Source organism: Phascolarctos cinereus, unplaced genomic scaffold, assembly GCF_003287225.1.
Source record: "Phascolarctos cinereus isolate Bilbo 61053 unplaced genomic scaffold, phaCin_HiC Scaffold_4;HRSCAF=312, whole genome shotgun sequence".
NCBI lineage: Eukaryota > Metazoa > Chordata > Mammalia > Diprotodontia > Phascolarctidae > Phascolarctos > Phascolarctos cinereus.
In genome coordinates, this window is record NW_027555847.1 from 140,992,761 (window position 1) to 141,005,459 (window position 12,699).

The 12,699-nt window shown below is 41.2% G+C and overlaps 1 protein-coding gene across 4 annotated transcripts in view; it reads right to left on the reverse strand.

The window, feature by feature from the left end:
• The window catches only part of GRID2IP (Grid2 interacting protein), a 120,152-nt gene that overhangs the window by 2,456 nt on the left and 104,997 nt on the right, over positions 1 to 12,699 (reverse strand). For all 4 annotated transcript variants that reach the window (XM_020995448.2, XM_020995446.2, XM_020995447.2 and 1 more), the window contains exons 18-20: positions 3,701 to 3,830; positions 3,375 to 3,493; positions 2,059 to 2,223 (exon numbers count right to left, since the gene is read on the reverse strand). In XM_020995448.2, the coding sequence (XP_020851107.2) occupies positions 2,059 to 2,223; positions 3,375 to 3,493; positions 3,701 to 3,830 (414 nt within the window). The remainder of the gene's footprint in view (positions 1 to 2,058; positions 2,224 to 3,374; positions 3,494 to 3,700; positions 3,831 to 12,699) is intronic.

A 12,699-nucleotide genomic window follows, 5' to 3' on the forward strand; every position in this document is an offset into this window, starting at 1 on the left:
CCATGTGCCCAGGTGAAGGGATTGGTCCCAAGGAATACGTTTACCTCACAAGCATTTATTGAGGGCCTATTACAAGCCATGTACTTAGGGACAGAGATAACTAAGAGGCAATGTGGTGTAATGGATAGAGAAATGGATGTGGAGTAAGGAAGATCTAGATTCAAATCCTGACTCAGATACTATGTGTGTGACCTTGAGTGGGTCACTTAATTTCTGTTAGCCTCAGTTTCCTCATCTGTAAAATAGGGATAATAACAGCACCTGCTTCAAAGGGAGGTTGTGAGGGTTAAATGAGATAATGGATTTAAAGTACTCTGCAAGCAATAATGAGCTACATGCCAATTATTGGCTATTATTGAGTCAGTGGTTATGAGTGTTGGGTTGAGTCAAGTAACTGTAGTCTAGTCTTCATTGCTAATTCACTGTATAAATGAGAACAAGTCATGGTCCCTCTCTGGGACTCAGTTTCCTCATCTGTAAAGAGAGGAGGTTGGACTAGATTGTGTCCAAAGTCCCTTTCAGTTCTAATATTCCATATTGTTAAGTCCATTCCAGCTCTAATATTCTATGTCTATCTAAAGACCTTACCAGTTCTGACACTAGATTTTTTTTTTGTCCTGAGGACCCCCTGAGTTATAAGGTACATTCTAGCTCTGACCCATCTCCCTTACCTCCACTCCAATTTCTGACATCATCTTCATTAGCTTCAATATTCTGTGTTCTAAGGTTCCTTCCAGCTACAATCTTCTCAGATTCTGTGATATGTAGTTGTCCCTGCACAGCCAGTGCTAAGTACAGACACATTATAGTTTTTGTGGACTCGATGCAGTCCATCTATATTTACGACCAGGAATTCACATTGACTGCTCTGAGCCTTAGAAATCCACTTTAGTCACTGTTCTATGGAGTTTGACCATCCTTGGCCTGCTAAGCCTGGCCATGGAAATGTTACCCATTGCTTATCAGGCAGCCAATGAGAAACTAGCCTTTCTTGATAATCCTTGTTAGGTAGCAAGAATGAACTGAGGTCTAGCTCTGTCTTGGGTGAGGGGACACAATTCACTTCCTGTCTCTGGCCTTTTCAGCTCCAAGGCTCTTCTATTCAAGTCTTGATCTTGGCTTGTCCACACTATTAGTCTGATACCTGCCCACTCATGAACCAACCCTTTTCTTGCAAGAATAGACCCTGATCAGCCATAGTACCTGATTGTGGGAAGAGCATCCTGGAATTTCATCTTTGAGGCATTTCCCCTATTCTTTTAATTTGTCAAGGATTATAGATTTAGTGATAAAACAGATCTTATAGTTCACCTACTCCAAAGCTTTTATTTTACAGATAAAAAAACTGGAGTCTAGAGAAGTTAAGTGAGTGGCCCAAGGTCATACGAGTAATAAGTGACTGGCCCAAAGTCACCATGAGAAATGAACATTTCTCTTATATTTAATAATTAATTATTGTATTAGGACCAAGCTTGTTCTCCTTTTCTAGAAACTAACCAGTGTGGGAAATTTCTCTTAGAGATTCCCCCAGGCCAAGATCTAATAAGACAGTAAAAGAAATTCTAAGTTTGGGCCCATTGGTATATTCCTGCTCATTGTGTTTGCTCAGATAAGTCTGGGAAAATGTTGATTTTCCCTATTATTAAGACAGGTGAACTGGGAATTGATGTCTCTTTGACCAATATTTGACTGACCTAAGACATACCCAAAGATAGCTACCTCCCATGGTGTTAACCAATCAGAAGTGATTAGGTACCCCTGGGGGAACATCTACTCTATGAAAGGCATACAAAATGGTGAGCCCACCACCATGAGAGAGATGGTCTAAAAGAGACAGCCAAATGACCATCCTTTTGTTGTTTATTATTTGTTAATAAAATGATTAAATTACCTAGAATCTATGTCTCTCATACCTTTTCAATCGTCACATCACATAGATAGTAAGTGAATGGCCCACAGGTAGTACTGGAGCTGAAACTCAAAACCAGGTCCTCTGATGCAAAAACCAGTGATCTTCATTCATACTAGGGTAGCACTGATCTATGACCTACACCTTACCTCGAACTTGCTCATAAATTCTGCAAAGATGCCAAAAAAGGCTTCAGAAGTGGTGACTTTGGAGTCTTCGCCAAAAAATGACAGCACCCTGCTAAACTCCTCCATCGCCTTGTGCTGAAGGGTATCCAGAGCCCGCACAGCAGGCTGGGCCATCTCCAGGAAGGACTGAGGGGTCAGGATTAAGGGAAATAAACACCAAGGCCCAGAAAGACAACATAAGCAAAGGAAACTTTGTCTATAGGAATTTTCATGCTGAATCAAGAAAGCAAGATTTTCTTTGGGTGAACAGGGTCTAGAGATAGCCTGCACATAATTAGTAGCCTCCATGCTGGTATTCCCATCACCAGGTCCTTCTTGCTCAGTCTCTGCTACTAGAACAATTATTCCCAAATATCCAAAAAAACTTTGATTGTATCTCCTTCCTATTCAGGAACCCACAACAGCCTAGTATTAACAGGTTCCAAAGTTCTAGGATATTTAATTCTTCACATGTATGTGAAGCATGTGAGCATGATTGAAAAACCTCCCTCCCTCCCTCTCTTTCTCTCTCTGTCTCTGTCTCTCTCTCTCTCTCTCTGTGTCTCTCTCCCTTTCTCTCTCTCTCTCTCTCTCTCTCTCTCTCTCTCTCTCTCTCTCTCTCTCTCTCTCTCTCTTCTTTCTCTCTCTCTGTCTCTCTGTCTCTGTCTCTGTGTCTTTCTCCCTCTCTCTTTCTCTCTTTTTTCTCTCTCTGTCTCTCTCTGTCACTCTGTCTCTTTCTGTCTCAGCCTCTGTCTCTCTCTGTCACTCTCTGTCTCTCTGTCTCTCTTTCTGTAATCTCTCTCTTTCTCTCTCTATCTCAATCTCTTCTTTCTCTCTCTGTCTGTCTCTCTGTCTCTGTCTCTTTCTGTCACTCTCTGTCTCTGTCTGTCTGTCTGTCTCTCTCCCCTATCCTTTGGAGCATATGAGCTATAATGGAAAGAGCCCTGGTCTTGGAGTCAGAAGTCCTAAGTTGGGGCCTGGCTCTGTCACATCCTAGCTCTATAACTATGAACAAGTCACATCAATTCTCTCAGTCTTCTCCTTTGTAAAATGAAAGTGATAACATTTGAACTATCATCTTCACAGGGGTTATGATATATAAAAAGTTTGATAAAATAAAATTAAAAATATGATTAAAAAGTATGATAAAGATCCATGTAGTTGTCAGTTTCTGGGGTTTGTGTTCAGGGCCAGCTCTCTGAGGTGAGGCTAGCCCAGTCCCTGCCAGCTGCAGCCTCTGGCTGTTGGTGCAGGCTGTCCATGTCCAGGAGAAGATAGGCCCTTTTCTGGGAGGATACAGTCATGACCACAGCAAACTTGTCATCACTGGTGGCAGGCATTTTCTGGCAAGCCGTCTGGATTTCACTGATGGTGATGTGTAGGTCAGTAAGGTCCGTAGTTAACATCCTCTGGTTCACTGAGGAAGGATACAGATGGATAGGTAAGAAGAGTCCTCCCAGAGAGGCATGTACAACATGCGGCATATCTCCTCCCCATTTCTACCAGCAGCTTGCTCTGAATATCAAGGGATAAGGCCGCTGCACCAACACTACCAGGGTATAGCTGCTGACCCTTATTTCAGATCCACCTCAGCCCCACCCACCCACCTTGGTGTTTGTCTTACCTTTGGCAGCTAAGGGCACAGTGGGAAGGTCCTTGGCAAATCCCAGGAGTTCAGGGAAATGTTGGCTCAGTGATTTGGCAAGAATGTGCAGGAAGGTGGATTTCCCATCTACAGTTTTAGTTGAGTTCAGCTGGAAAAGGACAAAATAAATCAGGAGCAAGCTTCTCCAAGCAGCTGGGGATCAGGTGGAAGGCAGGGGGCACACAGTATATCAGGATGATTACTCAAGTGTTTCCTGGTTACCATACACATCTACCTTCCTCCTAACCCCCAAACTTTTGTCCTCCCAATGTAAATGTGAGGGCATATGCAGACACACATTTCCTCCTGATGCCTCTTGTGCTCCGCAGCTTATCTTCCTCTGGGGGAAAACTGCCCTTCATCTTGAATCTCTTCCTAACCTCTCCATTCTACTACCTGCTCCGTCCAGAAACCTGACCCTGTTCACACCAATGCCTTGTTTATGGAGCTCTGAATTGGTCCAACCATTCTGGAAAGCAATTTGAAATTAGGTTAAGAAAGTGACTAAAATATCCTTATTCTTTGACCCAGTGATCCTCCTATAGCTAGGCATACACTCTAAGGAGGTCAAAGCTAGAAAGAAAGATGAACCATACACCAAAGAATTTGTAGCAGCACTTTTTATAGTAGCAAAAACAGGATGGGATGAGGACAAGACCTGTGACTTTTTTGGTATGGGGAACTCCCAGATGAAAAAACTCTCTTTACCAATGCAGATCTGCACCTACCCAGTAATTCAAGTCCTAGAGAGTTGCCTAGGGCATTGAAAGGTGAAATATCCAGGTCAAAATCACAAAGGCAACATACACATTAAAGGCATGAACTCAGGTCTTTTTGATTCCAAGGCCAGTTCTTTATCAATATAGCTTCTGAGTGGCAAAACATTATAAACAAAAAAATTGCCTATTGATTGGGGATTGGCAAAACAAATTATGGTACATAAAGGTGATGCAATATTACTGTGCTATTAAAAAAAATCCCACAATTATGAAGGAAGCATGAGGCACGGCAAGACCTCTAAGAGCTGTAGAAAGTGATGTAAATAGAAGCAGGAAAATAATCTATACAATGGCCACAACAATGAAAATGGAAAGAACAACAAAAATCAGCACTGAACATTGTGTAATTATAATGATCGGGCTTGACCCAAGGAAGACAGATGAGATTGTACTTCCTTTTCTTCTTTGCCAAGATGGACAATGATGCATATGTCAACACTGCATATACTGTTAAACTTGACTAACGTGTTAGTTGTGCTGAACTGCTTTTTAAATTTTTTATTCTTTGTCATGTGGAGGGTTAGGAGGCAGGATGTATTGGGAAATGAATGTGACAGAAACACAAAATATATCAACATAATTTTAAAATCAATTTGACTTTATTCCTACTGCCCTCTCCAAAAATTCCTCATTTCATTCCACTGTTCTAGGCTCAGGAACAAAGTGAGGACTGAACAGTACATTGACTGGTCTTCTCTTCCATCTTCTGCCTCTGACTTCATTAAACTTCTCACTGTCATACTTTACTGCCAAGAATCTTGACAACACCTTTGAACCATCTTTATCTTCCCAGTTAACCTTTAAGGATTATTATAATCAGGCCTAGCCTTACAAGGGTAAGTCCCAGTTTATCCCGGCTATCCTTTGGTCCCTAGAGGCTATTCGTATTCTCTGCAGAATATTTTTATAAGTCTATCAGGTCCGATATCTGGTCCTGATTCCCCTTCGGGGGTATGGGCATTCTTGGGAACTCTGGTTTGGCAATTTACATGATTTTAGCATCTTGCATTACATCCAAGTGATGGGATCATAGGTTTAGAACTGGAAGGGTCCCTGGAGGCCATCTAGCCCCAAACTCTCATTTTACAAATGAGGAAACAGGCCCAGAGACATCAAGTAACTTGTGCAAAGTCACAAAGGCATTAAGCAACATCAAACCCAGATGGTCTCACTCCAAAGCCAGTATCTTTTCATTATATCATACTGCCTCCCAGCTGTCCTACCTTCCATCTATTCCATCTGAGGCCTGATTGACCTCTCATATCTCTCCTTGACTTCTGACTTCATCCTGAGTAATTTTGACATTCACGTGAAAAACTTACAGATACGATAGCAATTCAATTAAGCGGGTTTGGGTCGAGCGCCCACTAGCCCTGTTCTAGGCAACGAAAGCAATGTTAGAGAAATACAGCTTCCTCCATTAAGGAGTTTACAGTTTAATTGAGGAGATAAAACTAGGCATTTGAAATAAACAAGGAAAGGTCTAAAGAGATAATTAAAGACTATAGTAATAAAAATGTAAATGACTGGTGATTCAGATCTGGAATGGTCAGGGAAAGCCTCAGGGAAGAGGTGTAATCCATTCTCTCTACTTCTGTGGCACCTTAGACCTCACCACCAGAACGCACTGGTCATCTATTGGTATCTTTATCTCAGTACCTCCGTTCATTCATTCATTCAGCATTTATTAAGAACCTACTGTATGAGCACAACCTCCTTATCCCACATCTCTCCCACACCCACAGAAGTTTTTCTCTGCCCCTAAACAAGGACTTTCACTTTTTAAATCCTTCTCCTACCAGTTAGGCAGCCCACAAACCTCTAAGAAGCACCTAGTAGGCACCAGGCGCCATGCAAAGCAGTGGGAATACAAAGAAAGGCAAAGGACACAAAGAATGGTTCCGGCCCTCAGGGAGTTCGCTGTCTTTCAACTTGCAACTTGCAAACAGCTATGTGCAAAAAAGATACAGACGGGATAAAGTGGAGAAAACCAACAGAGGAAAGGCTAAGATTAAAGGGGGAAGGTGAGGAAAAAAAGGCCTCTTGCAGAAGGTTTTAGCAGGGACTTGAAGGAAGCTTGAGGGCCTGGAGGGAGAGATGGGGAGGAAGAACATTCCAGGTATGGAAATGTCTGAAGAAAATGCCCAGGGCCAAGAGAGAGATGCAGTCTCTTGTATGGAGAACAACAAGGAGGCCAGTGCTGCTGGATCAAAGTGTATGTGGAAGGGGCCAGATTATGGAGGGCTTCAACTGTCCATCTACTGTCCTAAACTTGGATCTTCTACCTAGAACTATGGCCTTAGACACTTAGCCAGGAGTCATCTCCCTCCTAATGGGAAGCAATCAGTGACAGTGCATTCTTAGGGGAGTCAACATGGGTACAATAAAAACTGCTTTGCAGTGCATGCAAAACGTGATGAGGACACATATCTCAAGGTCTGCAATCTAATGAAGGTAGGAGGAACACAGAATCCATCTGAGTCCAGATGGGGAGATAAGACATTTTACTTAGGGATACTCTGGCACCATATTGCTCTGTCTCTTATATGAAACCAGCCCATTCTTGGCCAAGGCTTATCTTTTCTCATCCCTCGTAGGTATCAGCATTGTCTTTTTCATCTCTCTTCCTTCTATTCCCACACCCATCAGAGAGCTTTCTTAATACTCCTTATTACTCAGATAAATGTGTCTTACCTAGTTTCCCAGGCTGAAGGACTCCTGGCTTAAGTCAAGCTGATCTCCTGACTCTCTGGGAGGCAGTTTCTTTCCTGGGCCCTAGGTCCTTCAGAGTTTACCCAGCTGACCCAACTCTTCTTATTCCTTTGTTACTCACTATCTGTCACCCAAATCTGTGTCCTGAGAATGTCAAACTTAGCTTCTATCCAAGGGCTCAGAAGTGATTACTCATTATGGCAGTTCTATCTGTTCTCATTTAACAGACACCAGAGATAGAAGGAGGAACAGAAAGCAAGATCTAGCCCACTCCCCAGAACCAGTACTGACAGAGACCACAGAAGGCTGTTCCATACACCTGAGCTGCTGAGGGAAGCCAGAACTGAGGTGGTTTGGACCAGTCAAAGTCACTAGACAAAGACAGGGTGCCTGCTTCTGTTGGCCTCCTGGCTCTCTTCCCTAGACAACAGTTCAAAATCTCTCTTAAAACCCAAAAAACTTCCTTCACCTCCCCCCACATAACTTCTCCTTCTCTCTGCAACTCATCTCTCTATGCATCCATTTCTCCCTCCACCATCTGCGTCTAGCTAGCTAAGTAAACTAATTGAGTGCATCCCTTGAGCTCAATCCTTTGCTTGATAGTGGAGGATACAACAGGAGAAGACTAAGGCACTGTCCTCAGTCTAGCTAGGAACACAAGGCTAGTACACATGAAATAATGATACAAAACTGTAATCAAGTGCAAAGTGGCATGGTATTGATGATAAATAGGATTTGGGCAGTGAGGTGACACTGGACAGAGTGCTGGGACTGAAATCAGGAGTTCTGATTTCAAATCTGACCCCAGACACTAGATGTATGACCCTGGGCAAGTCACTTAACTTGTTTGCCTTCATTTCCTCATATGTAAAATGATCTGGAAAAGGAAATGGCAAACTACTACAGTATCTTTGCCAAGAAAACCCCAAATGGGGTTGTGAAGAATCCGACACAACTAAAAAACGACTCCATGGATTAGATTTAAATACACAGAAAAGACAGGGGGAAGGGTGCTATTGTCTTTCTTCAGGGGTACAGAAGAGACTTTGGGGTGGGTACCCTGATGTCTAGTGCCTTATGTTGATGTTTTTTCTCTGTTGAATATCTCCTGTTTATCCCATATCTATCTTGTTTGTACATAGCTGTTTGAATGTTACCTTCCCCCATTAGACTTGGAGATCCTGGAGGAAAAGGGGCTGTCTTTTGCCTTTTTTTGTATCCCCAGCATTTAGCACATTGGAAGTGCTTAATTGTTGATTCTTAATTGTTAATAGTTGACTCACCACACATCGTACTGAAGTGCTACTGGAAAGACAGCTATATGTTATTTTATTTCTCTAGGTAATAAGTTAATGAGTAAACAACTCATTGCCCAGAGGACACTTTTGTGATGAAGCCTGACACCTAACTTCTATTTGGGAGGAAGGACTGCCCTGGAGATAAAAAAAAAAGAGTTTAGGAGGTACAATTCCTTAAACAAGTAAGAATGAGAATGAAAGAGATCTCTAAGATGGACTGAGAATCCACCCATGCCTCAGAAACTAGATGTAATACATTCATTAAAAAAAAGTTATTAGTTGACATGTGCAATGTACTGTGGGTGACACAAATATAGATAAAATATGACCCTTGCTCTTCACTTCCTTCATGGTGGAGGAGATAAGATGTGTACATAAATAATGATGACACAAAGTAGAATATGGTAAGTTCACAAAAGGTACAAAGTGTTATAGAAACTTAGAGAAGAAAGAGATCACGTAGAGCCAGACTGACTAGGGGGAAAAGCCAGGAGTAAATTTCATGGTCTCAGTTATTTATATAAAAATGCATAAAATGTGAGCAATAAACCATCTGAACTACCAATATGAAAGTAAGGAGGCAGATTTGACATCATATGTATCACTGAAACTTGGTGGAGTGGAATTAGAATTTATAGTTGGAATGTGACCAGGGAAGGATATATTTTATCAAAAAAGATTGGTAAAGTAGCACTGTATATGAAGGAGATAAGCTCTTACAAGGAAACTGAAAAACAAGATATGGGGAAAATATAAAGCGGTTGAATGAAAATAAATGAAACAGTATAACAATAACAATAATAATAGCTAACACCTATATAGTGCTTTAAGGTTTACAAAGTGCTTTACATAAGCACTTTGGTCCTCACAATCACCCAATAAGTAGGTGCTATTGTTATCTCCAATTTGAAAATGAAGAAAATGAGGCTGAGAAATGTTAGGTGACCTGCCCAGGGTCCCACAGATAGCATATATCTGAGGCAGGATTTGAACTTAGGTTTTCCTGACTCAAAGTCCAACATTGTATCCACTACATTACCTAGTTGTAACATTGTTATAGGTTATGAAACTTCTGCTCCAGACCACCTGTACAGCACTAAATAGATGAAGCATTCAGGAAACATCACAGATATGGGCCTGAGATAATACAATGATGATAGGAAACTTCAACTATTTTGATATCTGATAGATCTCTTTCTCTGCCAAAAGCAGTGCCCTGAAACATTCTTGACTTGCCTTAATGAAAATTCTGGGGGCAGCTAGGTGGCACAGTGGATAGAGCTCTGGCCTTGGAGTCAAGAGAACCTGAATTCAAATCTAGTCTCAGACACTTGACACTTACCAGCTGTGTGACCCTGGGCAAGTCACTTAACCCGGACTGCCTAAGGCAAAAGAAAAAAATCTGTTTTGAAAGGTAAAGGAAGTGACAAGGGTAATCGCCATTCTGGACCTTACTGATGAATAAGAAGGAAGTGGTAGAAAAGAAAGGAACCAAATAAATAAATAAATAACATTTTAAAATAAAAATAAAAAAAGAAGGGAACCTTGGAGCACTAACAGCCAACAAGAAATTCTAATGATGTATACTTCATTAAAAATAGGTTACACACCAGATTAATCTCATTTCCTTTTTTGATAGGATTACTAGTTTGATACATCCATGAAATGCTGTAGACACAGTATACCTAGATTTCAACAATGTATTTAATGAAATATCCCATACTTTCCTTATAGAAAATAAGAGGGGATGTGGGGTAAAGGATAGGAAAGTTAAACAGATTCAGAAATGGTTGAATGACCAGACCAAACAGTAATCCTGAACGTGCTGATATCAACTTGGAGGTAGATCTCTGAAGGAATGAGTGAATGAATGAATAAATGAAAAAGCATCTATTAACACTTCCTGTGTGCCAAACCCCGGGGTGGGATGGATTCAGATAGAATATGAGCTCCTCAAAAGCTGGGCCTGACTCCCTTTTCTAATAGAGGGAGACAATTCATTTGGGAGGTTCTAGCTGTAGGGCAGATGGGAAGGCTCAGCGGCAAGAGCAAGGCAGACAGAAATGCATCTTCTTTAGGGTCATATCTATTGGTAAAATCATATCTGTTTTTGTTTTTTTTGTTTAATTTTATTTATTTTATTTATTTTTTATTTGCTTGGTAGTAGAGGATACAACAACAAATAAAGAGAGATTTTTATTTATTTTATTTGCCAGCACCAAGTTCTTTAGTATGGTTATCATAGATGCAGTAGCCATTTCTTTTTCCTAAGTTGTCCTTTCTAGTGAAAGGCAAAGCATAACCCTAGGGAGGCTCCAAAGCAGGGGATTCTGACCTCTCTTCCTTTTCCTCAGAAGTATTTAGGTATTCCTCAGGTATTTAGCTTCTAGATACAGGCCGCCTTCTTCATTGGGCCCCAACGCAGGGTGAACTCTATAGACAGAGACCAATAAGGACTCCTAAGCTCATGGAGGGTAACTAGGGAGAGCCTGTGGTCTCTGGGAGGCAAGCTCTGAGCTAGGATCACCCTCCTGAGTTAAGAGAGGAAGCTAGGGAACCATAAGTGACTAGGAGGAAGGCAAATGTGCTTATCATCCTAGCAGATGATAGAAGGATGGGAAGAATAACTAACATACTGGATGGCAGTCAAAAGGATGCAAAAATCTCAAAAGCTGAAATGATGGGTGTGATGTAATAAGACACAATTTAATAGTAGTACATGTAAAGTGCTACATGGGCTTTTTAAAAAATCAGCTTCACAAATACAGGATGGGAGAGAAATAGGTAAATGCCTCCTACGAAAAAGATTTGGTAGATTTAGTGGATTGAGAACTCAAAATGAGTCAAGAGTATGATAACATGGGTATGCTAGAGGCAGTTTACAAAAGCCGATTGTTAAATTTTCATTGTGAGCATTTACACCTCTGGAATCAGCAAATGCCAAAATTTATTATTTTGTTGATTGTCTAGCAGGGGTGGGGAACCTGCACCTTCAGGACACCTGTGGCCTTCTAGGTCCTTGGGCACAGCCTTTTGACTGAGTCCAGGTTTTATAGAACAAATCCTTTTGTTAAGGGGATTTGTTCTGTGAAGTTTGGATTCAGGCCCCCTGAATTTGTTCCAAAGGACTAGTGATGAAGCATATTATCTGCCTCCAGAGAAAGAACTGAAATGTCTGAATACAGACTGAAGCATGCTGTTTCTCACTTTCTCTCATCCTTTTTTTTTATTTGAGTCTTCTTGTATAAAGTGACTAATATGGAAATGTTTTATATGATTGCACATGTATAACCTATATCTGATTGTTTACCATCTCAGGGAAGGGGAAAGGGTGGAGGGAGAGATAGAATTTGGAACTCAAAACTTTAAAAAAATTTGTTTTAACATGTAATTAGAGAAAAATAAAATATTACATATATTTTTAGACTGAACTTAAAGGCTCATCCTGTGAACATTTTTTTTCCCTAGAGAGCTAGTTGTCAAACATTCACCAGCATACCTTGGATAAGGCAGGCAAATGTAACCCATGGCTGCATTAAGAAAACCAGGGTGTCCTGAACCAGAGAAGAAATCATTTTGCTGTGGTATGCTTGGTTAGCTGCATCTGGAGTATAAGGTTTGGCTCTGTGCATTCCACTTTAAGAATGACATGGATAGACTGGAATGGATTCAGAGAAGCGAGGTCAATGCATTAAGGGAAATAGAGATTGTGCCACATGAAACTTCACCTGGAGAAGCAAAGACTCGGAGAGTATATGATGGTAAATGTCGTGAGGGATTTACGCCTGCTCTGCTTGGCCCCACAACCGAGAGGCAATGGACAGAAATGACAGAAACACAGGTTGTGAAATCATTGTTGAGGGAGAATCATAGAAAGCTGCAATGCTAGAAATGTACAACAGTCTATCAGAACTGAAAGGGACTTTAGGCCATAGGATGCCAAAGCCGGAAGGATCGTTCTGTGTGCAATAGTTGGAACTGAGTGCTGTAAATGAGCTTTAGAGGCTCCATTCATACCCGAATTAGGAAAAGAACAAATATTTAATCTAGCTTTGCTCTGCCTTCAGAAGCTTGTGTATTCTTAGCGGATCAGCTCGTCTTTGGTAAAATTCAGTATACTCTAGGGGAAAATGGGGAACTTCCAGGATGGGCTCTATGTACTTTGGGCTGATTTTACTTATGGTGGTTT